The 26,043-nt window shown below is 51.3% G+C and overlaps 2 protein-coding genes, 1 long non-coding RNA gene, 1 other non-coding gene and 1 pseudogene across 5 annotated transcripts in view; 1 reads left to right on the plus strand and 4 right to left on the minus strand.

The window, feature by feature from the left end:
* Positions 1–204: 204 nt before the first annotated feature.
* LOC104659530 lies at positions 205–10,883 on the minus strand (annotated as a pseudogene).
* An 800-nt stretch (positions 10,884–11,683) lies between these two features.
* MTFP1 (mitochondrial fission process 1) lies at positions 11,684–15,242 on the minus strand. Of its 2 annotated transcripts, XM_030914729.1 has the most exons (4): positions 14,755–15,242; positions 13,863–13,990; positions 13,306–13,538; positions 11,684–12,275 (listed from the first exon to the last, which is right to left on the minus strand). In XM_030914729.1, exons 1-4 carry the CDS (start codon positions 14,819–14,821, stop codon positions 12,203–12,205), a joined length of 501 nt encoding a protein of 166 aa, XP_030770589.1. In that variant the 5' UTR covers positions 14,822–15,242; the 3' UTR covers positions 11,684–12,202. The 2 variants fall into 2 exon arrangements, with proteins under 2 accessions (XP_030770589.1, XP_030770590.1); XM_030914730.1 differs by lacking the exon at positions 13,306–13,538.
* Positions 15,243–16,075: 833 nt separating this feature from the next.
* Positions 16,076–26,043, minus strand: part of SEC14L2 (SEC14 like lipid binding 2) — a 28,027-nt gene continuing 18,059 nt past the window's right edge. The window contains exons 9-12 of the mRNA XM_010359580.2: positions 24,685–24,791; positions 24,463–24,602; positions 24,146–24,315; positions 16,076–18,341 (exon numbers count right to left, since the gene is read on the minus strand). Of these exons, the coding sequence (XP_010357882.1) occupies positions 18,211–18,341; positions 24,146–24,315; positions 24,463–24,602; positions 24,685–24,791 (548 nt within the window). The 3' untranslated portion in view covers positions 16,076–18,210. The remainder of the gene's footprint in view (positions 18,342–24,145; positions 24,316–24,462; positions 24,603–24,684; positions 24,792–26,043) is intronic.
* On the plus strand, positions 17,216–24,903 carry LOC115892762. The gene is made up of 2 exons (XR_004052660.1): positions 17,216–17,288; positions 23,704–24,903. It is a non-coding gene; the product is annotated as an uncharacterized LOC115892762 (long non-coding RNA).
* On the minus strand, positions 19,460–19,564 carry LOC115893019. The gene has a single exon (XR_004052979.1). It is a non-coding gene; the product is annotated as a U6 spliceosomal RNA (small nuclear RNA).

Here is a 26,043-nt window from a genome sequence, read left to right on the forward strand (position 1 = left end):
TGACTAAACCATCTCTTGTTTCTTAGGGCTGGGACCAGTCTCTCTTGCCTGCCCACTTCCCTCTCATGGATCAGATAGTCCCAAAGGCTCCATCCTTAGCTCCTAAAGAAAGCTTTGGTCCTTAGAACCTCCCTTCCCATTCCTTCCTTTTCCCCACACACTGGGGCAGGGAGGGAGAGGCAAGGGCCTCTCTTTCAAAGCCCCTTAGATTTGGATGAAGAGCAGGCCAGTGAGCAGGGCACAGCCTGCTAGGAGCAGAATGACTTTGAGGATCCTTTGCTCAGAAGTCGCCAGCTCCTGGGCAGGATTTCCAGAAAGGTGATATAGAGGAAGGTGCCAGCCGCCATGCCCTCTAGCACAGACTGGGCCAGCTGGTGCAGAGGCCCTGCTGACTGCTAGAGCCGCACCCATCCGGATGCCTAGAAGTGTCATGTGTGAGAAGTGGATCCCACAGCCAGCCACCACCTGTAACCCCAAGTGGCTCTGCAGCAGCTGCAGCGACAGGCTGACAGCCACAGTGCCCTTGTGGAGCAGCAAAGCCAGGCGCAGCTCTGTGGCTCAAGCCCCGTCTTGCTGCAACCCCTTGAACACTAAGTATAGAGCCAGGGAGAAGACCAGTACATGGGCACGCAGGGCTGAGGGGGCTGCTGGGGCTCCATTCGCCTGTGGAACCCCTGGCTCTTCATGAAGATTGGCCTTTTGAGATACCTTTTTTTTTTAGATGGAGTTTCTCTCTTGTCACTCAGGCTGGAGTTCAATGGCATGATCTCGGCTCACTGCAACCTCTGCCTCCTGGGTTCAAGCAGTTGTCCTGCCTCAGCCTCCCGAGTAGCTGGGATTACAGGCGCCCATCACCACGTCCAGCTAGTTTTTGTATTTTTAGTAGAGACAGGAGTTTCATCATGTTGGCCAGGCTGGTCTCAAACTCCTGACCTCAGGTGATCCACCCACCTCAGCTTCCCAAAGTGCTGGGATTACAGGTGTGAGCCACTGTGCCCGGCCTTTTTTGAGGTATCTTTTCAGGTTTTTTGTATGTCTGACACCTATGGTTCCACCTGGACCTGCCAACTGCTCTGCGGCCTCACCCAGAAGTGACTCAGCATGCAGGATCATTTCCCACACCCTAATCATTGCAGCCTCAACCAGTCAGCAGCAGGCCCCGTTCCCTAGCCGCCCCCACCACCCTTCCTCTAAACTACATTTGAAAAACCCTCGCCCCTAAATGCTCCAAGAGACTAATTTGAATAATAAAAAAACTCCAGTCTCAGTGGCTCCTGCTTGTAATCCCAGCACTTTGGGAGGGCAAGGCGGGTTGATTACCTGAGGTCAGGAGTTCAAGACCAGCCTAGCCAACATGGTAAAACCCCATTTCTACTAAAAATACAAAAATTAGCCAGGCGTGGTGGCGCATGCCTGTAGTCCCAGCTACTCGTCTCCTTGAGACAAGAGAATGGGTTGAACCTGGGAGGAGGAGGTTGCAGTGAGCTGAGATCACGGCACTGCACTCCAGCCTGCGCGACAGAGCAAGACTTCATCTCAAAAGAAAAACAAAAACCAACAAACAAAAAAACAACTCCGGTCTCCTGTTCAGTCAGTTCTGCGTAAACTCTTTCTCCACTGCAATTCCCCTGCCTTGATAACCCACTGGGTGGTTACAAGAGGAGCTTCCCAAGCCAGTTAGAGGGGGTCAGAGGTCACCTTGGGTTGGGGAGCGGGAACTGAGGCAGGAGGAGGCTGTAATCAGGGTAGGGCTGGTGGACCTGCAGGACAGGCTGGGGGAAAGGCATGGAAGGGAGTTTCCCAATAGGAGGGAACAGTATATGAGAAAGCCTGGGCAGGAGAAACACCAGATCTAAGGACCCAAAAAGAACAGAATGGCTGAAATGAAGATTTGGGGTGGGGCAGTGAGAAGGGTGTGTATGATAGGGGTGTTATCCAGATCACCAAGGGACATGAGAACCACTATGAGGGTCTGGACTCTGTTCTGAACATTTTAAGAAGTGGCTGGCCAGAGAGAACATTTGGAGAGGAACAAGCTAGAGGCTGCTACCATGATATATGTCTAGAGGAGATAAATAGGAGATGTGGTGCCAGAGTACTGGGGACAGAAGCCACAAGAATGAGCGGGAGCAGCCAGGGCAGAGAGAGGAGGGCCTGAGCCCAAGCTTTTAGCACTGGGGTGACAGCCAGAGAGGTAGAAAGAAATCTGGAGGGACAGCTCCAGATAGCCAGGAGACATAGCTGAGGCTGGCTTTCCCTTCTCCCTATCAGGCAGTTTTGGGGAGGGAATAATAGACCAGGCTTGAGTCTTACCTGTGACCATATATGCTGGGAAGCCTTTGCCAGGTCACTTGCCCTCTCTGATCCTTAGAATGTAAGTCTGGAATGGGGAGCAGTGTTATCCACTGTGAAAGGAAAATAAATCTGGGGACCCCAAAATCACTAAGCCAAAGGGAAAAGACAAGCCAGGAACTGCGTCAGGCAAACCTACCTCCATTTTATTCCTAAATAAGATAGTTACAAAGATTAAAAAGCTACGTCCCTCACGCACATTTTGCCCACAAGGAAATTCCTTGTGCGGGACAAAGGACAGAACTCAAAGTCATCCCTCTGCTCACCTGAGACAAATGCATATCTGATTGCTTCCTCTGCCCTATTGTTTAGGTAAAAATGCAGCTTCACTGAACCAAACTAAAGCATAAGTGACTATTCCTTTAACCCCGGCTCACATGTAAATTGTGTATTCAGTGACAGGCTGATAAGCACCCAAAAGAACGAAACCTTTTATCTCTTATCTACCTATGACCTGGAAGCCTCCACCCCACTTCAAATTGCCCTGCCTTTCCAGACCAAATCCATGTACATTTTACACACATTGATCGATGTCTCATGTCTCCCTAAAATGCTTAAAACCAAGCTGTGCCCCAACCACCTGGGGCACATGGCATCAGGATGAGGCTGTCATGGGTGCGTCCTTAACCTTGGAAAAATAAACTTTCTAAATTGATTAAGACCTGTCTCAGATACTTTTGGTTCACACTACCTACCCCCTGGGTTAGCAAGAGAGTCAGAAGAATGGTGGTAAACCACAGGCTTTCCCAGGGTAGGGAGACCCTGCCTTGTCAGTTTCCATGGTATGACTGTGTCGATCATGGCTTATTTCAGGCTTTCCACATAAAGTGATACACAGTGGCACACGATAATGTGGTCTTTCCGCCAAACAGAATAGATGTAAATAAGCTCCCAAGAGCATAGATGATAGTAAAGTGTGATAAAACAATTATGAGGCAATACGTTTTGAGCATTTACTTTGTTTATTAGTACAATGTATTTAAATCTAAGTTTGTATCATTTGATCTTTTCATATTGTTTGTTTATTTTATTTATTTATTTATTTATTTATTTATTTATTTATTTTTGAGACAGGGTCTCACTCTGCTGCCCATGCTGGAATGCAGTGGCATGACTACGGCTCACTGCAGCCTCAAACTCCCAGGCATAAGCAATCCTCCCATCTCAACCTCCTGAGTAGCTGGGACTACAGGCATGCACCGCCACACCCAGCTAATTTTTATATTTTTTGTAGAGACAGGGTTTCACTATGTTGCCCAGACTGGTCTCGAACTCCTGGGCTTAAGCAGATCACCTGCCTTGGCCTCCCAAAGTGTTAGAACTACAGGCATGAGCCACCACACCCAGCCTACATTATTTAATTTTTAATAATGGCTGTGTCTAACAATGAGCTCATAAAATTCCTGAAAAGCTAACAGTTGGCTGTGATCCCTACCAGCCAGCTGTGACATGCCACTCACTGGTCTATAGGCAAGAGGATGTGCAAAGTAAACCTCCAATGGGTCCTCCTCAAGAGGCTCAACCTCTGCCCTAGGGGGCTACTCGCTTCTCAAACATTAAGGGGCAAAGGCAGGAGTGCTCTGAGCCCAGCCTACCCAAGGCAGCCACAGCTTTGGAGGAAAAATGCACTTCTTTCCACCCCTCCCCACCCCTGCCTGAGTCCTGCCATACCTAAGACAGTATCCCCTAACAGTGGCCCCTGTTCTGGGGACCTCATGTTCCCAGCCCTTCCTCAGGAAAACCAGAGAGCTAAACTCATTGGTGAACATCTCTATTGGAAAACGCTGGTGGGTGTGGGGGCTCCTTAGACTCCGCTGCCCGGACCTGCATCTGGACATGCTTCAAAGCTCTGGGTCCTGAGCCAGCGGTAGTAAAGGAAGACACAGATGTCCATCCCCAGGGCAGACAGCAACACCAAGAGCAGAGTCCCTGTTACGAGTGTCAGTGAGCTGGGAAGACTTCCATATATAAGAGGGAGAGGCTAGTTAGGGCCTGGAAAGGCAAGAAGTGCACCAGCGGCGGCAGGAAGTGCACCAGCAGGGGCAGGAAATATACCAGCAGAGGCAGGAAGTGCGCCAGCAGAGCCAGGAAGTGCACCAGCAGAGGCAGGAAGTGCATCAGTGGGGGCAGAAAGTGCACCAGCAGAGGCAGGAAGTGTACCAGCAGGGGCAGGGAGGAGACTGGATGACAGCCCCTATTACCCAGAACCATGTTGTTCACATGGGAGAGGGTGCAGGGATTCCGGCCTCAACTGGTGCCTATGTGACCTCAAGCCTCAGTTTCCCCATCTATAGAATGGGACCTGATTGTGTCTACTGCATGGGATTATTGGGAGGATTCTTGGGAGGATTAAACAGAAAAATGGAAGCCCTGGCCCCTCCCTTGGCAGATAGGCAACAAAGGCAGCATTTATTAACAATATCCAGTGGGCAGCAGTTACTGTTCTTCTGGATAAGGAGGCTTAAAGGGGTAAGTGGCTTCCAAGGTCATGAGGTAAGCAAGCTTATAGCAGATTGCCTGAGGTTTCAGGCTCTGCCCTGGCAGGCCACAAATGGGGGCCCAGAGAGGAGGGGGAGGGGAGAAGGAGGAAGCCAGAGCCTGGTTCTACAGGGACAGCCAAAGACCACTGGATGTGGGGCCCCAGTGTCTCTCACTGTGAAGGGGACCTGGAGAAGAGCCCAGGCTACAGGAGAGGCCTCCCTCACTCATCTCCAGGCCCCCTAGAGTCAGAAACCTGACTCAACTCAGAGGACAAGTCAGCCTTCTCTGTCACCTGATTGGAAGCCTTCTTAGGGGCCTGATTGGAAGTCTTCTCAGGGCCCTGATTGGAATGTGGAAGCCAAAGACATCAAAGACAGTTTTAAGCCAAAACACAACATGCCCTCACAACCCCAGCATACACAGCTGTAAACTTCTGACCTTCTACTATTTGCTTACTGATGCTGAAAGTTGAGAGAATATGAAGCTATTTTTTTCCCAAGGAGAGAAAAGATAACATGTTGTTTATACTATGGTGTGAGTGACTACAAGCTTTCTCTCTCCTCTGTGAAACTCTCAGAAGGGCATATATCAAGGGTTATGTGGGTGGAGTTGAAGGGGTCTCCAGATATCTGTTTAATAAAGATTAGATGAAAGCCTCAAAAGTGGCAGACCAATCTAATGCTCTCATTTTGCACTTGGGGAAACCAAGGCCCAGAAACGGAAAGGATTGCCCAAGGTCCCACACAGTAGGAGCCTCTCCAGACAGGGTCCAGAAGCCAGGACCCTCCTTGGTTCTGATCAATGGGCACCTCGAGTGGGTCTTTGTGGCCCAGGCCAGTGTCAGTTTCCTCAGAGGCCTTTAGTAGCAAGATGATGCCTTCTATAAGCCTGTTCATGCAAGGCTGTGACTGGTTCCCTGGGCTAGCTGCCTCCCTTGCCTCAGAGCCTACCTCCACCCTCCACACCCAAATCTGGGGCCTCCTACCTGCCAAGGACCTTTGATAGGGTAACCAGGGGGCCAGGCAGGTAACCTCACAACCGTTACACATACTCCCAGGGCGGCATCCAGAAGTTCCTACCTAGAAGGGATGGGGGTGGTCAGTGCACCAGAGATGGAAACTGGGGGTGGCATGGACCAGACCTGCATTTAACAAGCAAAGAAACAGAGGCTAACAAAAGGTCAGTGACTTGCCCATGATGTCACAGCCAGCAAGAGCTGGAGCTGGGATTTGAACCTGGGTCTAGGTCACAGTCCAAAGTCTCCATTCCCAGTATACCTCACACTGCCAACTCTAGGCCAAGGCAGTTGGGCTGCCCCAAACAAGCATGGGGAACTATTGCAGAAATTCAATCTGGCCAGGCATAGTGGCTCATGCCTGTAATCCCAGCACTTTGGGAGGCCAAGGCAGGTGGATCACGAGATCAGGAGATCAAGACCATCCTGGCTAACACGATGAAACCCTGTCTCTACTAAAAATAAAAAAAAAAATTAGCTGGGCTTGGTGGCTGGCACCTGTAGTCCCAGCTACTCGGGAGGCTGAGGCAGGAGAATGGTGTGAACCAGGGAGGTGGAGCTTGAAGTGAGTGAGCCAAGATCGCGCCACTGCACTCCAGCCTGGGCGACACAGCGAGACTTGGTCTCAAAAAAAAAAAAAAAAAAAGAAATTCAATCTGAGCTATTTTCAGCTTCAGTTTCCTCACCCCCCATACAATTAAGTGAGGTCATGTACATCAAATGCCAGTTACAGAGTAGGGCATGCAGTACACCTTTGGTGAACATGACTCACCTGTTTGTGCCCCTGTGGAAGGAACAAGCCTTCTTGGTAGCATCAGATAGGACCTTTAGATTCCAGAGCAGCAGCTTGCAGTGGACAAATATACCTGTAGAAACAGAGACCCAAGCTGAGGAATCTTTGGAAGTTAGGGGGTGGCAGAGTGGGGAGGGGAGTCATCTGTTTCCACTCACATCATCAGGAGTATCAGTAAAGCTTAAGGCCTGGAAGGAGAGCGCCAGTCTCTTGGGGACCTCTTGGGGCATGAAGTAGGAGTGGACGTTCTTGCCGTTCACCAGGCACCTGGAAGGCCCAGGTTGGAAGGTCAGCAGGGCCAGACCCCTGAACTGGGGCCTGGTCCTAGCCCCAACACCACCATACACCATCATTCGTTGAGAATTCTGCATGCCAAGCACTGAGCTAAGCATCACCCCATTCAATCTACACAGTAGGCTTTGAAGATTCTGGCACTATCTTGGCCGGGCGCGGTGGCTCAAGCCTGTAGTCCCAGCACTTTGGGAGGCCGAGACGGGTGGATCACGAGGTCAGGAGATCGAGACCATCCTGGCTAACACGGTGAAACCCCGTCTCTACTAAAAAAATACAAAAAAACTAGCCGGGCGTGGTGGCGGGCACCTACAGTCCCAGCTACTCGGGAGGCTGAAGCAGGAGAATGGCATAAACCCGGGAGGCGGAGCTTGCAATGAGCTGAGATCCGGCCACTGCACTCCAGCCTGGGCGACAGAGTGAGACTCCGTCTCAAAAAAAAAAAAAAAAAAAAAAAAAAAAAAAAAAAAAAAGATTCTGGCACTATCTCCATTTCACAGAAAGGCAAACAGAGGCTCCAGAGGCGAAAGGGCCAGTAAAGGGTTCTTGCTCCCCTGGCCTAGAAAGGACTACTCAAGAATTGTACCCATCCTACTCTATCCTTCTCCTCCAGGTCCAGTACCTATGATTCCTGACAAGGCTGTAGTGTGCAGGGGCCACTTCCATATCCTGGCCGAGGTTGATCACACACTCGTCCACATACGCCTGTAAGGGCTAATGGGAGCTGCCAACCACAGCAAACTCCGTGTGGAGCGCAGAGCCCAGGAAAACGGTGCTGGCGTTGGTGGGGTCTGGATCCTCCAGCATAGCCCCACCCTGGGCTGGAATGAAACCAAGATGGGAACGACACGAGACCCAGAGATGCTGAAGGGTTTGTCCGAGGCCACACAGCAAGAGGGGAAGCAGGAAAAGCTAGGGCCAGGTGGCCTGAAGCCCAGTGCCCTCACACTCTGTTACTGGTCCTCCCTCACTTCCTGATTTCTCCAGGGGTAGCCTGGCCCAGAACTGGAGGCACAGGAGTCCCTGAGCTAGGAGACCTTACTCTTGGGACATTACTTCAGCCCAGCCAATGTCCCCCACCTGTAGGAAGCAAAGAACCAGGCCAAAGTCTCATACTGAAGTCCAGATCTCCAAACCCCGCCAGAGAGTCAGTGACCAAGGAGGTGGGAGGAAAGATGGGAGCTCCTGGGCTGGCAAGGAAATAAGGGAGGGATATTGCAACTCTGGCATGTGAGGGGACCCAGAAAACAAACACTAAAGGCCTGTGCCAAGGCCCCCAGGGCAGCCCATGCAGGAGGAAGAACAGGAGGGAAAGGGCCAGGAATTCCAAATTCCAACCCCCAGGAGAGCATTCCCAGCCCTGCCCCAGGCTCACACCAAAGGGGGGCCAGGAAGTCAGCACCTGGTGCCCCCTTTCTGGAGGGGCAGCCCCCACCCAGTCTACCATTCCCTCTTCCTGCAGACCTCCAGGTGGCAGAGCCCTAGGCAGGCTTAGGGGCGCTAGGCAGTTCTCACGCCTTGACCACACAGCTGACCCGATGGCGGGAGGCTGCATTGCAGGGCTGCTCTGAACTTCTGGGTGGTGGTACATAGACCAGGTCAGCAAACAATTCCACTGTCTTTCCTGAGATCTGCAAGGATACTTGCTCCTTAGGATGGTGGGAAAAGGCAGGACAGGTAAACTCCCAGCTTGGGCCCCCACCTCACTGGGTGGTCTTGAAGTCACTTGCCCTCTCTGGGCCTCAATTTCCTGCTAGGCCTTGCTTAAATGCCTATTCTGGCAGGGCTCGGTGGCTCACACCTGTAATCCCAGCACTTTGGAAAGCCCAGGTGGGAGGATCACTTGAGCCCAGGAGCTAGAGACCAGCGTAGGAAACATAGCGAGATCTAGTCTCTGCAAAATAATAATAATAATAATAATCAAAAAATTATCCAGGCGCATGCCTGTGGTCCCAGCTACTTGGAAGGCTGAGATGGGAGAATCGCTTGAGCCTGAGAGGTGAAGGCTACAGTAAGTCATCATTGCACTGCTGTACTCCAGCCTGGGCAACAGAGCGAGACCCTGTCTCAAGGGGAAAAAAAAAAGCCAATTCTGCTTTGAAGAACGATGTATTTGGTGGTAGACAGTGTGGTGTTCCCTTCTGTGAGCCTCCGTGTCTTCATGTGGGAAATGGGAATGATGGTTTTATCTCCTCACGAGGCTGTTGAGGATGCAAGAAACAAATGCACGTAAAGGGCATGTGCAAACAGACAGATGCTAAATGGCAAATCTGCATCAAATCCTTAGCTACTGAATTCTGCAGCGATACAGCGCTCCGCAGCTTTGAGAGAAAGACTCACACTCAGAGAGGCTGTGACTTGCAAATCAGTATGATCTGATTCTACTCTTCTCTCCAGCCCAGACACCCCAGCTCTGCTCCCCTGAATCTCCTGGGTACCCCCTGACTCTTGGCAGCCTTGTCCTCATGAGCCTCCAACAGCCCCCTTACCGGTTGGATTAAGCCATTAGCTTTAAATGGGGTAGTGAAGACCTCGTAGCCAGGCATGACAGGGACCAGGGAGGGCAGGTAGGTGCCAAGGCACAGGTGGCAAGCATCCACCTAGGGTTCCTTCCTCACTGCCAGGAGGACGTCTGTCTCATTACATTCCTGCAGGAGGCTGTCTCCTGGGAGTCCAGCCCAGGCTAGCTCAGGCGGAGAACCAGACTCAGTGAGAACATGGCCAGCAGAGGGTGCCCCAAAACCTTCCCCAGCATCCCCCGCCTTCAATTAATTCCCTGCATCTCCAGAATGGAGCAGGGAGCCGGGCACAGTGGCTCACGCTTCCAATCCCAGCACTGTGGGAGGCTAAGGCGGGCAGATCACTTGAGGTCAGGAGTTCAAGAGCCGCCTGGCCAACATGGTGAAATCCCTTCTGTACTAAAAATACAAAAATTAGCTGGACACGGTGGCATGCACCTCTAGTTCCAGCTAGATGGGATACTCGGGATGCTGAGGCAGGAGAATTGCTTGAACCCAGGAGGGGGAGGTTGCAGTGAGCCAAGTTTGTGCCACTGCACTTCAGCCTGGGTGACAGACTCGGTCTCAAATAATAATAATAATAATAATAATGGAGCAGGGTAAAATGTTGGGGGGTTGTAGGGATGGTGGTGTTCCCCCTACAGACAGAATGTCCACCGACCTCATCCCCATCAGCCTGGCCTGTGAGTGCCTGAAAGCCCCTTATGTGAGCACCTGCTATGTGCCAGGCATCTGCAAACCTGCACCCCAGTAGTTCCTTACAAGGCATCACCAGTGGGGCAGTCAAGGGCAGAGGGGGCCCACAGTAGGGCATAGTAAGCAGCAACAACAGAAGGGGCCCTGGAGCTGGTTCGGAAGGATGCCCTTAGCTGGCCAAGAGGGAAAGGATTTGCAGCTGAGGAACAGTGTGTTGTGAGGAAAGGCATAGAGGCACAGGAGGGCAGGTGATGGGGAGGACAAGGCTGGGCGCTTAGGCTGTGTGCATGAGCACAAAGCCTGTATGTGGCCTGGGCAGCTCCCAGCTTTAGGGAGAGCCTGCAGACTGGAAGGTGGAGAGTGAGTGAGCAAGGAATTGGTGGTAGACGCCAGGAGATGTCACAGGGATGCAGGTGTGAACGTGCCCCGCCTGGGGCTGTGACTGCCGGGGGAGATGAGCTGGGAAAATGTTGGACTGTAGAAGGATGTGACTGCCAGCTCAGACAGGGAATGAGGGGTGGGGGTCGGGGGCTAGAGAACGAGGTGGGACTTAGAACCTTTAAGGGAACTGGGAGGAAGCGGCAGGTCACTGGGCAGAGGCCATAGGGGCTTGGGAAGGGGACCTTGCCAGTGTGGGACGATACGAGTAGCAGAGAAAGGCTCACCGCACATCACACTCATCCTGTAGCCATGGATACTCCCAGAGCAACAGGGACCGCCACCCCGGAGCCCCCATCCTGTCTTGCTGGCAGCACCCCCACCCAGCCCTGCAGCCCCTTTAAGTCCCAGCCCAGGTGCAGGCAAGTCCCACCAGGGCAGGGTCAGCCTACCTAACTGCACCTGGGCTGTGAGGGGTGGGGCCAGGGTCTTGGCAGGAGCTGATTTGGGGCTTGAGGCAGGGCTGAGGGGCCCAGGTCTGCTTTGGCCCTGTGCTCCCACCTCTCTCTCTCTCTGAGCTGTTGAGGGAGCTGGCCCAGGATCAGAGGAATGGAACCCTTTAGCACTCTCGAGCCCAGCAGCTCAGGGGAAGCCACAAGGGAAACAGGCCATTCTCTGATTCTAAGAAGCCCCCTGGTCACTTCCTTCTCTCCAGGCTGCTGAGTCCCCTCATAAGGAGGTCTCATGTGACCCTCATATGGGGCTGCCACCACCATCTTGGGCACCTTCAGGCTCAGATGGTATCTGCCTAACAGGGTCCCCTCCCAGAGGGGTCGGTGCTTTAGGAGGCTTGCAACAAGAGGGCAATGCCAGGCTGAGTGCAGTGGCTCATTCCTATAATCCCAGCAGTTTGGGACACTGAGGTGGGAGGATTGTTTGAGCCTAGGCATTCAAGGCCAGCCTGGGCAACATAGGGAGACCCCCATCTCTATTAAAAGTAAGTCAAGGCTAATGCCTACCCCAAAGGAGGCTGGCAGCACCAATGTGGGACACCGGGCACCTGCAGGGAAGCACTGATGGGCGGGGAGGCTGTTACCCCATCCCTCCTCCCCACCACCACATCCTTGCTCATCCCAAACAGACATGAAGACACAACAGCCTTGTCAGGATTTATTGGGTCAGGGAAGGGCCTGGCCAGAGAATCTGTCCTGAGGTGTCCCTGGTACTGCACTCCTGAGTTTCTCCCTGAGTTGTCTGCCGCTCCTTGTTCAGCCGTGCTACCATGGGGTGACTTTGTCAAGCTCCTGGAAGTCCTGGGTTCCCAGCTTGCCAAGTGATCTTGGGCCTATTCCTTGCCCTCCCTGAGCCTCAGTCTCTCATCCTCCATGGGAGGATGTAATTTTCCTGAAAAAGACAGGGCTGGGCCCACCCAGGGTCCACTTCCACTCAGCCTCATGGATTAAGGGGAAGCAGACAGGGTTCAGGTCCTGCCCGTCTGTGACTCTGCAGCCACTGCTTCTTGAAGTCTTTGTCTCTAAGCTTCTGTCCGGCTCAAACCCACTCAGGTGCCAGGGTCTTTGGACCCCAGGGAACCAGGCGTCCACATCCCCTGGCAGGAGTGGGAGGGTGACATGAAGCAGGAGGAGGCTGATGCACAGGCCAGGTACCAGCGTGTGATCAGGAGGAGCTGGGCTTCCCGACTGATGGGTAGAGCTTGCGCAGGCTGGAGTCCAGGAGGAAATCCACTGACCTGTAGGGAGTGAGAGGGTGGTGAGCAGGTGCCCAAGGGTGTTCATGAGGGAACAGAAGGCAGAAGGCCAGGGTTAGGGAAAGGGATGCTTAGATTCAGGATACAAATGCCATACAGGCAGAGACCCACCCTTATCCTGATCCTCCCACCTTGGGTTACTTGGGGAAGCTAGACTCAAATTCTCAGAAAAGAAGCCATCCTCTTCTTTATTCAGGAGGAAATTGAAGCACTGGGTAAAAGACATGCTTAGGGCCTCAGGGTCAGCTATCTTCTTCTGGAGAAAGACTCCTCCTCTCATTCTTACGTTGGTCTGGTTGGGTTAAGCCCATCTCTGGTTCTAAGACCAAGCATGTGACCCAAGTCTGGCCAATCAACAAAGGGAAACTGGCTCATAGGGTGGGCATGCAGTCCAGAATGGACCACCGACACCCTTACTTGGGATTTTTGTTGTTACTATTTAAAAGCTTCTGCTGGGGGAGGTTAAGCTGGTGGGATAGAAGTTGGGAGCTGCTAGGGCCATTTCTGCTCCCACAAGGAGAAAGCAGGTGAAGCCAGCAAGAAGCAGGCTGGGGTGGTGAGAAAGGCAGCAGGATGGGGAGACGCAGACCCTTAATGATATCATTTGGGTACCTAGATCCAGCCATGCCTAAATGCAACACAAACCTGGACTTTTACTCCATTTTATTCAAACTTTCAGTTTGAGTTAGGCTTCCGTCACCAATACCTCCCAAAATGCATCCCCTCCAGGTTGCACCTGCTCCTGCCTCCCTCTGGTTGTTCTGTAACACTAGGCTTTCTTTCTGGGAATTTACTTGTCCTGTGTCCCATACCCTCAAGGCACCCCTCTTCTTTTATTGCTAAAGTGCCTGCCAGACCATATGACAAGGGTACAGGCTGTCCTTTCTACCCCAGGAGCCAAGTGCCAGCCTTGTCCCTGCTATTGTTCCAGCAAAGTGGGCATGACCCACACTTCGCAGAGTGTAGCTCTACCTGGAGAGTGGATGATCCCTGAGGCCAGGAAGGCACCCACCTGTCAATGGGGTGGATAATGATGGGGATGGTCAACAGCCCAAGCGCAGTGGTGGTCCACTTGCGGACAGCCAGGGGCCAGCGGGTGGCAGTGCCCAGGACATAGAGAGAGGCGGCACACACACGGTTGATGGTGAAGCCCGGAATGGCCACAGAGGCCAGAGCCTGCCATACAAAGGTGTCCACCACAGCCACGGTCACCCTGGCGCTGCGGCCTGCTTCGGAGCTCGGCACCTGGTGGGCGTAGAGACACTTAATCCAGCTAGGGCAGAGGCAGGAAATCCTGCAACAAGGGGCATGAGGCTAGACCTGGGGGGACAAGTGGCCAGTGGACTTGTCCACACCCAGGAGTGGGGTACAGTCTGCCACATCCAGGTCTGGGAGTGAGTGTAGGGGCGGGGGTACACTGTCCTACAAACAGGACTGTCTGTGGACTGCACTAGGCAAGGTTGTAGGGACCGGAGTGTCCCACAGGGACTTTATCACATGCAAGGCTGCGGACTGAACCACACAGGAAGAGAGCTGGGGTGGGGAGATGGAAAATAGGCTAACACTCACCTCTCCAGCCTTCTTGCCTTTGTCAATGGCATCCGCCAGCACGTAGGAGCTGGCCACGCCATAGCTCAGCCACACCACCGCCGCTGGCACAAGAGAGCGGAAAGCCTCGCCCACCTCATTGGCATAGCCTGGGGGAGGGAACATTTAATTCCTAGGTTCACGAACTGTTCCACAAGGGGGCGCCGGAGCAGGCTGGTTTTCATCCTAGCCAGCTAAGCAGTCCCTGGGTGACCTTAGGCAAATGACTTTACCTCTCTGAGCCTGCCTTTCCAAGATGTAAACTGGTGCCATGATGCCCACCTCGGACTCGGGCCACTGAGGGCAGGCTGAGCACAGAGTCACCATTACCATTGCTTATTGGTTAGATTTCCTGGTCTTGGTCCCAAGAGTAACTGCACTAATGAGGTGACAGGCACCCAGAGGGGCAGAGTGATCGAGGGCACCGCCACTGACTGGACGCTCGCCAAGTGCCAGGCCTTTCTGAGCTTTATCCCATTCCACCCTCGCAACCACCCCCCAATGACAGAGGCCCTCGTGTGCATCTGGTTTGTTTTTGGTTTTGTTTTTTGTTTTTTGCCGAGGAGGAAACTGAGGTTCAGACAGAGTCAGTGCGTGTCAGGACCGAAATGGGCGTGGAGATCTCAACTCCACAGCCAGCCAGAGCGCATGCCAGAGCTGGCAGCCCGCTCACCCCATGCGAGCTTCCGCCCTGGGCGGCCCACCAGGGTAGTGTGACCTTGGGCAAGTCCCTAGCCCTGTCTGAGGCCAGTCTCCGGCCCAAAAGCAGAATGAGAACTGAGAACCTCCCGCCTCCTCTAGTCCCCGGGCCGGCGTCCGGCGACCCCTGCTTCCAGTGGTGGTGGGGTCGCCGCGCCAGTCGCCCCGCGCTCACCCAGGTATCGCACCCACGTGTCCCGGTAGAGATCGCGCTCTGCGCCCCGCGGCTGCAGCTCTGACATGACTCTCCCGCCACAGCCTAGGCCACTGCAGCCTGTACTGGCTCCACTGCAGTCTCCGCCGCTGGCACTCGGGTCGGCCTGGCCGGGACCCGCCGAAAGTCCCGCGCCGAAGGACAGGTCAGGAAATCTCCGCCAGCAGGGAGCGTCTGCAAATTCCCCCGCGCACCGAAGCCCCTCTCCCAGGCTAGGGTTTTACAGATTGGTTTTCGTCACGCTTTCTCTGAGCGGTTGGCGCTAACCGCCCCCAGGACTGAGTGTAGGTTTTGGAGCCAAAGAGACAGGAGATCAAATCGGGGGATGCTACACTGCAAAGCTGGTGACCTCGGGCAAGAGTCTGCTTCTCCAGCCGCTCTTTATTCATTTGTAAAAACGAGGGGAGGGACACAGACTGGGCCCGTTGGCTCACGTCTGTGATCCCAGCACTTTGGGAGGTCGGAGGCAGGAAGATCGCTTGAGTCCAAGGGTTCGAGAACAGCCTGGACAACATAGCGAGACCTCGTCTCCACTTAAAAAAAAAAAAAAAAAGTAATAGATAAAGTGGGGAACACAATAGTGTCCACTCCCTAGAATGCTTCCGAGGATTTATTATAAGTCACCATTTATTGAGTTTATTGCCAGTCTGGATGTTCGCTAAAGGGATCTCCATGGCTTACACCTTAAACCCTCCCACTAGCCTGGGACTCCGTTTTACAGGTGAGAAAATGGAGGCACAGAGAAGGTGGGTCATTTTCCCAGAACACACAGCTGCCAAGTGGTGAAGTTGGGATTTGAATCCAAACAGTATGGATCCAGATCCCGTGCTCTTAATGCGAGCTCTAAATGAGGCTAGAGGAGTGAACAGTAAGCGCCTGGAAGGTGGGTGCCTGGACTCTGAAGTGCCTTCTCAGCAGGCGCCATGTATAACTAGGAAGCACTCGCATCTAACTGGATCAGTATGTCCCCAGACTGAGCCTCTTGGGGACAGGGTGTTGAACGAATGAACGAATGAATGAATCGGGCAAGGGAGACAGAGTGAGGAAGCCTTCCCCTGGTGGACCTCAGTTTACCCAGGTGAGCAATGTGTACACTTCACTAAGTCTCTGTGACTCCTTGGCGGGTATAATTGAGCGGCGTTGGAGACAATCCTGGGTTCAAATCCTAGCTGTGCCGCCTACTGGTTGTTAGCCTCCCCGAGCCCCAGTTCCCACGTCTGCAAAAAATAAGAGTAGCCAACACTGACGAGCACTTACTTATACCAAGCTCTTAAGCGCTTTGCACGGCTTACTTCCTTTAATCTTTGCAACAACCCAAAGTAAGCACAGGGTTACCGGGTATTGCGGGATACCCGGTAGGCCTCATTAAGAATTAGTTCTTATTTTCATCAAAGGTGGGGAAAATGAGTAACACTGGCTCCCTATTGAGGCCCCCCGCTTTCAGCCCTAGGCGCCTCTGTTTTGTAGGGCTGTATAGGACAGTCCCGTCAGCAGTTACCTCAAGCGGAACTGGGCTTGTCGGTTGGGGAGGATAGTTCGTCGGAGAAAAGTTGGTGGGGAACTCCGCGGTCCCCAGCCCCTTGAAACACCGGCAATGCTGGAGTGGAATTATTAGACAGTCCCTAAAACCACGTGATCGCTGCTCCTCCGCCGCCCTCTCACTCTCGGCCCACCGCTAGCTCCGCAGGCGCTCGCCCCGACTCACACTTGGCTCGCACGGGCTACGCGGCACGTACTGAGCAGCTGGCGGGGCGGGGCCTCCGCCCTCATTGTGAAGACGGTCAGGAGCATCCTTAGTGCCCTGATCAAAGATGGCGGAAGACAACCCACCAACTGGACCAATCAAAAGGCAAGCTGGACGTGGCCCCTTGAGAAAGCTCACGCTAGAGAGCCGAAGAGAATTTCTGCGCATGCGTCCTACCGGCGTGAAGCGGCTGCTGGGTCCCTGAGGCCGCCTAAGTTTGGGCTTCTTGAGTGAGAGGCAGCGAGGAACCAAGCGGTGGGCATTGAATTTCACTCCCTGCACACTGAACGTTGTTTTATTCACTGGTTAATTTTCCTAACAGCGTTGTAAACCCAGGCCGGGATGTCCTGAGCGGTCTGGCAGAGGCCCGTGCAGCCTCGGCTCCTTCCGGTGCGCGCTAGCCGGGCCTTTGCCGGGAGCTCCCTCAGCTTCGCAAAATGAGCTTCCCAGGCGGGGCCGGGGCCTGGCTCTGAGGGAAAGGCGTTCCCGCCAGATCTGGGGCCGTCTTCCCATGTTGTGTGCAGCGCGGCACGTGTGGTTCGTTGGCGGGGCTCGTGGGATTGGGGTAAGGGCTGTGGTTTCGAGGCCGTCTGTGGCCGCCCCCAGCCCCTGGTCTGCGAGACGCTGGCCCCGCCTTTTGGCGGCCTCCTGCCTGGGAGGCCTCCAGGCCTGGCTACGCCGACCGTTATCTGAACTCCCTGCACGCGTGGTATGCCTCCACAGAGGTGGGACTGCTAAAGACCTTGCTCAGGTCAGTCAGGAAGCGGGTTGGTGGGCACCCTCTCCGAGTGCTGCTCTTTTGATCCCACTTAGCATTTTTGTCTCGGGGTTGCTCACATGGGGGACTGCTTGGTGAGAGGCCGGTAGCACTGAAAAGGGCACTGGAAGATCTGCTTTTAGCATTCACTCCCACCCCTAACCTCCCTGGCCCTCCCTACAGCTGTGATCCCTGGGGGTCAGTTCCCTTGTGCTTTGTTTGCATGGAGAACAGCGGGTGGGTACCCGAAGTCCCAGGAAGCTCTGAGTCACTGACAATCATTAGTAAGCAAAGAGGCAGGCTGTGTGGCCCAGGAGTTGCTAAAGTCTCAAAGTGAGGGAGAGGCCAGCCTGTCTAGCCGTAAGTGGGAAGATCTGTGCTGACTCAGGCCACCTCCTGAGACCTGGGAAAAGCCAAAAGTCACCCAAGCCTCAGTGCTAAAAAGTTTGGAAGAGCTTCTGATCCCCACCGTAACTCTAGCAACCAGCTACCCTGCTACTTCTCATTGCGATCTCAACTTAGGTGTTCATTTAGGAGCAAGTTTCTCCCCGGCAGCTGACTTCCCTGAAGTGTTACGTCCCCATCTTTCCCCCTTTTCTAATTTTTTTCCCTGCTGCCACCCTGTGTTACCCCCCGCCCCTTAGCTTCGCTGTCCCTGGGCAGGTGAAGCTGGCACACTTTACAGGACAGACAGATCCTATCACAATGGCCAGCCCCTGGGGACTCCTTAGGTATTTGAGAGACAAGGAGACCCACTCCAGTCACTCTTCCTCTGCCTAACTGAAATGAAAGCTCCTGAGGTCTGTCCTCCAGCCCAGTTTCTTTAGGCTTTAGGGTTGTGCGAAAATGACTGCTACAAGGGGTAGAAATTGACAGGGAGACACTGAGGGGGCCAGGCCTGCTGCAGAAGAAGGTGTTATTTTGGGGTGCCTGCCCCCAGCTGTTTCATCTTCTCTTCTGAGGCTTTGTCTGGAAGCAGGACCTCCACGGTGAAATTGACCTTCTTGGCATGAATGAAGCTGTAGGTGTTGTCAAATCGCAGGACATCTGAGGGGAGGCAGAAACCAGACAGACATTCAGGCAGTTCTGACAAAGGGCTTGGGGACAGCGATTTTTGTTGATGTTTATTGACTGAGCAAGGCAGTGTGGCAGGTCATGGGGATGAAGATAGCCTAGGCAATGATCCTTGACCTTCTGAATCTTAATTTAGCTGCGTTGACATGACAGTCATGGAGAGAGAAAAATAGGCAGAACATGCCAAGTGCCAGATGAGTGACAGAGACCATCTCGTCTGTACCAGCTTGGAAGAAGAGGGCCTGGTAGACTGAAATCATGTGAAATGCTTTTTAGAGGAGTTAGAGCTTGAACTGGACTTTGAAAGGTGGGAGGAGAATTAGCAGCAGCAGTAGCAGTTGTAATAATAACAGTAATAGCTGTGTGTCGCAGCACTGGGTTGGTAATCTATATGTTATCTCACTCTTCCCCCCAACTCTATGAGTTCAGCAGTAGTCCTGTTTTATATCTGATAAAAAGGAGATGGTGTGACTCTTGTGCCACACAGTGAGGAAATGACAGAACTGGAGTTTCCGTCTGGTCCACATTGCTGCCTTTGTGGCAGCAATGTGTTCTGCCTGACTTGGACCCTGGAAAACCTGGCCCTGTTCAATTTTTGACAAAAGGTAAAATGTGCAAACTTTCTGAACCAGGAATTTATCCTGCAAAAAGATAAATGGACAAAGATGCTCGTTGCATCCTTATTTGTATTAATAAGAGACTGGGAAAACTCAAAAGTTCATCAAAGGAGAATTGCTTCAACAATTTTATATTGTAATCCATATGACAGAATACTGATTTTTTTTTAAAAAGAGGTTAGCTCCATAGAAGTGACAGGAAACTGTCCACAATGTGTCCTGAGGTCAAAAAAGCAAGTTGCAGAACAGTATGTAAGCAGTTTGTAACATTTTTGTAAATACATACGTAAAAATATTTTTGGCTTTACTGCTTGGTCTGTTTAGACTCCCAGATTCTCTGATGATACCACTTTGGTGCTTGTCCTAATGGGAAAGTTTCCTCAAATCCTGTGATGAGTTTGACAGTTTCAGAATTCCTTCATACATACAGTGAATGACAGACAATTCCTGTGAATATATGTGTGTTTATATGTCCTGTTTTCTGTGTATTTAAGATAATCTGATTGTCATCCTCACGCAGTGGCCATACTAATCTCTGTATTGTTTCAATTTTGGTGTATGTGCTGACGAAGCGAGCACTGTATGCCCTGTTTATTATGGAAACGTAATGCTTCTAGATGGAAGATATTTGATAGGATAATAGACATTAGCAGTGGTTTCCTCTGGAAAGAGAAAATGGGCATGCACTTGGCAGAGAAAGCTTCCACACTTTGGCAGAGGAACAGGCTGCTTTTAATCTAACCCTGTTCCTTTGAGAAGTTGTTCCATTTCAGTCAAACACCCCTTCAGGAGAACTGAATGTGAAAACAAAAACAGTAGCTCTGCCCCATCCCTACCCTGGTCTTCTCTCACTGATCCCAGCAAGAAAAAAAATACTCTGTATTTAATCCTAAGACTTAACCTTTTCCTGACCCTGGACAAAATGCATAGTTTAGACAAAGGGTAGACACACCAACCACTCTTTCCTCATGGTGTAAGGTGTTAGTCATCTATTTTTCCCCTGTACTAGAGGTCTTTCAGGGCCAATAGTCCCTCTGGCAAGAGTGAAGCTTCATCTCTGCCCTCGATGATAGAGCCTTAGCAACCAGAATCAACCATGCTGGAGGAGAGGTCCTTTGCATTGGTTGGACCAAGTACTAGGTGGATAATGGCCCTGCCTAGCAAGATACTTGGCCTCAGAAACAAGAAACGGGTTGATCAGAGAGCCACAGGCCCGAGGGAAGTGGAGTCACTGCAGCTCCAGAGTCTGCATGGTTCATTTTAACACTAATCATAGACTTACAGAGCCCCCAGACACCCTCCAGGATAAGGCTCCTTAACTTTAGTTGGGTAACTGATCCCCTTGAGAATCTGATGAAAGCACACAATTTGGCCGGGCTCACGCCTGCAAGCCCAACACTTTGGGAGGCTGAGGCGGGTGGATCACCTGAGGTCGGGAGTTCAAGACCAGCCTAATCAACATGGAGAAACCCCGTCTCTACTAAAAATACAAAATTAGCCAGGCATGGTGGCCCATGCCTGTAATCCCAGTTACTTGGGAGGCTGAGGCAGGAGAATTGCTTGAGCCCGGGAGGCAGAGGTTGTGGTGAGCCAAGATCGAGCCATTACACTCCAGCCTGGGCAACCAGAGTAAAACTCTGTCTTGAAAAAAAATAAAAAAAGTTTAGATTTCCTGGAGCCCATCGTAGACCCTCTGGGGCCATGGTTCCCAGTGAGAAAGGTACAACCTTACCCTCTCATTTATGTATTGAAAAAATATATATTCTAAATTAGTTCCCTTTTATATCTCTTTTCTATTACCATAGGAGGTTATATTGATTTTTAAATTATGTGTTTAGGTAGGGTGGGTCATATTATCAGGATATAATATTCAGAATTTCTGTATTTTGAATTTCACTTCAGAATAGTAAAGGGGACATTTTAGACACTATTTGCTATAAAGAGGAAGTGTTTGGTCTTTAGGATTTAGAACCACTGCTCTGGAGGACCCCAGATTAAAATCTGCTCTGGTCTACTCCTCTCTTTTTGTTGTTGTTGTTGTTGTTTTGAAACAGAGTCTCTCTCTGTCACCCAGATTGGAGTGCAGTGGTGCAGTCTTGGCTCACTGCAGCCTCCGCCTCCCGGGTTCAAGCAATTCTTACGCCAAATAACTGGGATCACCAGCATGTGCCACCACACTCAGCTTATTTTTGTATTTTTTAGTAGAGACGGGGTTTTGCCATGTTGGCCAGACTGGTCTCGAACTCCTGGCCTCGATCCACCTGCCTTGACCTCCTAAAATGCTGGCATTACAGGCATGAGCCACCACGCCCGGCCATCACTTCTGTCATTTTAAGGAGAAGGAAAACCAAACCTAATAGAGACACTTGCTGAAAACACTGGGAGAGTTATTGGCAAAGCTGGACTCAGAAACCAGGCCTCCTGGTGCCTGGCTGGGCTGTTTTCACCACAGCACTACTGACCCTTTCTACAGTGTTTCCAGTCTTCTGACCACATTGTGCACTTCTAGTGGATGAAGTCCAGATCTTTCTTTGGGAATCTTTTTATTCCTAGTTGAGTATTCTATACTCAGTAGGCCCTTGGTAAATATTAGGTGAGAAAACAAAAGTGAAATCAATTCAAAATTTGGTTCTCCTCCTCGGTAATTTAGTGCACTGGGATAAGGACCAGAGAAGCCTGGGGAAGGTTAATGTGCTCTTGCCATTGGAGGCTGGCACAGTTTTAATTTCTCCACTGGATGACTGTTCTGCTTTCCACGGGTCTCCTGGTTCTCCAAGGGCATTGCCCTCCTGCAGATGAACTTGCAAGCTAATACTGGGTTCTCTCTGGGCTCACATCTAACCTTAGCTGTGGCACCGGGTAACAGCTGATTCCCACTTCATTGTCTTTATACCTGGGAAGGGGGAACGGATCCTGTGGCCTGCCTCTGCTCCCCTTGGGAATGGGCAAGGAGCAGATCCAACAAGGCCCTGCAGGCAGGTAAAAGTTCTGGTTGGGAATAAATCCAGAAGGAGCTAAAATAAATTTGGGGGTTTGCAAGCCCAACCTGATTATGTTAAAAGTTTCATGTTCCCTTCTTGGGCAGTGTCCTTCAGACACTAAAGAGAAGATACAGGGGTAATGGGCAGATGCTGGAAAATGGTTTGGGGCTCTCCTACTGGCTCTGTGACCTTGTGTCAATTACTTCCCTGGTCTGGGATTCCACACTCTCTGTCACATCCAGGACAGTCAATGGCCAAGAGGTTCTGGATCAGGACTCTAGGATTCTCTGTGTCTTCTGTCTTGATGTCTACGCAAGCTACTTTATGGGAGAGATAACATCCCTTCTCTATGTCCCAGTTTCCCATCCATTAAAAAAAGAATTCAAGGCTGGGCATGGTGGCTCATGCTGGTAATCTCAGCACTTTGGGAGCCCAGGAGTTTGAGACCAGCCTGGGCAACACAGTGATACCTAATCTCTACTGAAAACAAAGAAACAGACAAAAAAATTCAAGCTTGTATGTATTAAGTGCTTTCTCCTCTGTGGGTGACATTGTCTGGGCTGGTGCTAAACCTTGTTCTTGCTGAAGCACACAGTATATGCCTTCTTCCCCAGGACCTGGCTGCTCACTGATAAGAATATTTCCCCTCCCCCGGGAGCTATATGGTACCACAGAGCATCTGTGAGGAGGGGGCGGTGGAGATGAAGGATGCCTGGGATGTGAGGAAGGAGGCAAAATCTCAGGTTGGGTGACAGTGTGGACAAGCAGAGCAGCTGAGACATCTGTGAGGCTAGTTCAGATCTCCTGGTAGTGCTGGTACTGCCATAGAAATGGGGCACAGGGCTTCTCCCATCTCCTGGCATTGTCTCCAGGATGGCCCTTCTCCCACAGGCCTCGTCCTAACAATAATAGTGGTGACTACAGTGCATTGAGTGCTTGCTTTATGCCAGGCATTATGCTAAGTGCCTCACAGAACTTATCACATTGAATCATCAGGTATCCCTGTGAGATACCCCCAGTGTAGCAGTCAGGAAACCGAAGCTTAGGTTTTGTTACTTGCCTAAGGCCATGGAGCTAGCCTTTAGTCAAGTCCAGCTCAGCTCTGATGATAAAGCCTTTGCTCTCATTGATTTCCATTGGCTCTGACAAAAAGAAACTGGAGATTTGATTGTGGGTGTTGAGGGGGGTGTAGGTATGGTTTTTCTGCTTATAAATGTAATGTTAATACATAGTCATCATAAAATATATTTGCAGAAATACTGTAAAAATGAAAGCCCTCCATAAACATCCTATCACCCTAGAGATAACCACTGTTAGAGTTAGAATAAATTTCCCCAGAATTATTTTGTGTGTACACACTTCCTTAACCAAAGTGAGTACATACCATAAATGCTGTGTTTCATGCTTAGTTGTTTACTATGTCTCAGATACTTTACATGTCAGTTTATTCTCTTTAACATTGTACGGATGGATTGTAATTTACTTAACAGACCTTATTATGGTCATATTGTTTACTGCCAGTTTCCCAGGCTGCTGGGAATATCCTTGTTCCTATATCTTTGTGTATTTGTGTATTTCTGTAGGATAAATTTTCGCAAGTAGAATTGCTGAGTCAAGGGGAATTTTAACGGTATTACAGAGTTAAGAGAGATTAAGCACCTTTTCTGATGTCTGTTTCTCATTCCTATATTCTTGTGTAAATTGTCTGCTCATTGTCTGTGTCTGTTCTTTGGTCAGCCGGAAGAGGAGTGAAACTCAGGGGTGAAGGCTGGACTTTTGAGCAGTCTGCTTACCTTGTGATCCCATGCCCACCCAGCCAGTTCTGCCTCTGTGACCTCTGGGAAGGAGCATCCCCAAGAAATATCTGGCCAGTCACAGACCCAGTTAGACCTGGACCAGAAAGCAGACGTGTTGAACCCCTGTGATCGCCTAGGACTGTGACTCACCCATAACTGAGAGTATGAGATCAAAGTCCCACCCTGCTGTTTACCAGCTGGGTCACCATAAACAAGTCTCCAAGCCTAGATTTCTTCATCTAGCAAGGAGAGGGTTGAACTGATGGCATTCCACTTCTAGTTCTAACACTCTGAGAGCCAAAAATCCATGGAGGAAGAAGAACCTCACAGGCAGAAAGCTGGACATGGGGCAGTCAAGGCATTGCCAAGTAAGAGATACTTACAGATGCCAGGATCACTGCAGGTGAGGGTCCCATCTTCAGGGACCAGGTGGGAGTTGTACCTCTGGTTGGGCAGCACCTCTGTCATCTCTCCTGCCCGCTGCCTCTCCCCCATCTTGGTCTTCAGGAAGATCCCAAAACCAACATCCGCTCCATCTGACATAAACTGCCATCTGCAGGGGACATCACCAGTTTATAACATAATTCTGTCTGTGTGTGCCCTCTCCGGGGTCCTGGCACCAGAGCTCGTCCTATCCCAGCCCACCTATCAGGACCTATAGATGAAAGCTCGGGTCTCCTGGAAGGGCCCAGGCCCCTACCTGAGGACACAGCCAGGGAAGAGGATCTCATACTCCACTTGGTGGGAGGAGCCACGGGAAATCTGCACGCTGTGTTCATACTGCTGTTTCACCTGGTCTCTCACATAATACTTCTTGGGGATGTCACCCCCATAGTTGATCTAGAAGCATGGCATGGAGTGAACTGGAATATGCATTTGAGCCAGGCATCCCTGTTCACCTCCAGCCTCTGGTGGCTCATACCTTGGATTTGCACTTGGGGTTTCCATCAGGGTCAGTCATGGTGCCCCCATACTCCACAGGCACCTGGTCAGGGCTGATATGTTTCAGTAAAACCTCCTTCCAATTTGCTGGCAGGAGAGGGAAGGAAGGATAGAGATGTATCTCAACACTAGGTAAGATTTCACCATAACCCTAGTGATGTACACTGAAGAGGCAGAAAAAACCCATTTATCGCACCCCCAACACCCCGCCTCAAATTCCGCATTAGGAGCACACAGTGCATGCATAGTACTGCAGGGGGTTCAGTAGGAGCCAGAGGATGGCTCTGCCCCAGACCAGAAATCGAGATCCTGGTTCCTGTTCTCATTGTGTCTGAACAGCTAAGTGACCCTATTCTTGCCCTGCCTGGTTATGGTGGAAGTGAAATGAACTAAGTACTTGAGAAGGCTTTTTTTTTTTTTTTTTTTTTTTTTGAGACAGAGTCTCACCTGTTTCCTTAGGCTGGAATGCAGTAGCGCAATCCTGGCTCACTGCAACCTCTGCAACCTCCGCCTCCCGGGTTCAAGTGATTCTTCTGCCTCAGCCTTCTGAGTAGCTAGGACTACAGGCACCCGCCACCACACCCGGCTCATTTTTTCTATCTTTAGTAGAAACGGGGTTTCACCATGTTGGCCAGGCTGGTCTCAAACCACTGACCTCAGATGATCCACCCACAAGGGCCTCCCAAAGTACTGGAATTACAGGCATGAGCCACTGCGCCTGGCCGAGAGGGCTTTTTAAACCATAAAGTGCCTTATACATGTAAGAGTAAGTTATTACCCCAGGGAGGTGATATATGGAAGTACAGCAGAGGGGGATCAAAGAAAGGGGAGAAGGACATTCCATGCAGAGGGAACAGCCCGTGTGGCGGGCAGGAAGGCCTGAATGCACATACCCTGTCCTGATTAGACTGAACATTGTGAGGGCAGATCTGTGTGTCTTTCCCCCACCTTCCCCTACAGCTGAGTCGTGACTTAATAAATAAGTGCATTTCTGTAGAGTCACCCCTTAAATGGATTCCTTGGCTTTACCCCAGCCACCATTTCGCTTCTGCTCCTATTGTTTTCAGCTGTTGAGCCACCAGTAATTTGGCTTTTTTTTTTTTTTTTTTTTTTTTTAAATACCCAAGCTCTTTCCTGTCTAGGAGAGTTTGACTCTAGCACAGCCAGTGCTGAGAAGCACTTCTCCACCAATCCAAATTCATAAATACAAGCCAGGTACAATATTTTGATACTAAATCCTGCCCATGTCTACCGTATAGAGCATATAGTGGCAGCAGCTCCAGGCCCTGGGGTACAAGCCAGTGTCATGCTGGCTGGAAACCCACAGAAACTGTCCAGA

The sequence above is a fragment of the Rhinopithecus roxellana genome, chromosome 13 (genome assembly GCF_007565055.1).
Source record: "Rhinopithecus roxellana isolate Shanxi Qingling chromosome 13, ASM756505v1, whole genome shotgun sequence".
Lineage (NCBI taxonomy): Eukaryota > Metazoa > Chordata > Mammalia > Primates > Cercopithecidae > Rhinopithecus > Rhinopithecus roxellana.

What these genes read in the sequence shown, in the direction of transcription:
- MTFP1 (XM_030914729.1), bottom strand. Translation starts at nt 14,821, where the DNA reads ATGTCAGAGCTGCAGCCGCGGGGCGCAGAGCGCGATCTCTACCGGGAC. An exon ending in AAGGCAAGAAGGCTGGAGAG is followed by an intron (nt 13,539 to 13,862) that starts GTGAGTGTTAGC and finishes TACGCCCACCAG; the next exon opens with GTGCCGAGCTCCGAAGCAGG. An exon ending in ATTATCCACCCCATTGACAG is followed by an intron (nt 12,276 to 13,305) that starts GTGGGTGCCTTC and finishes CACTCCCTACAG; the next exon opens with GTCAGTGGATTTCCTCCTGG.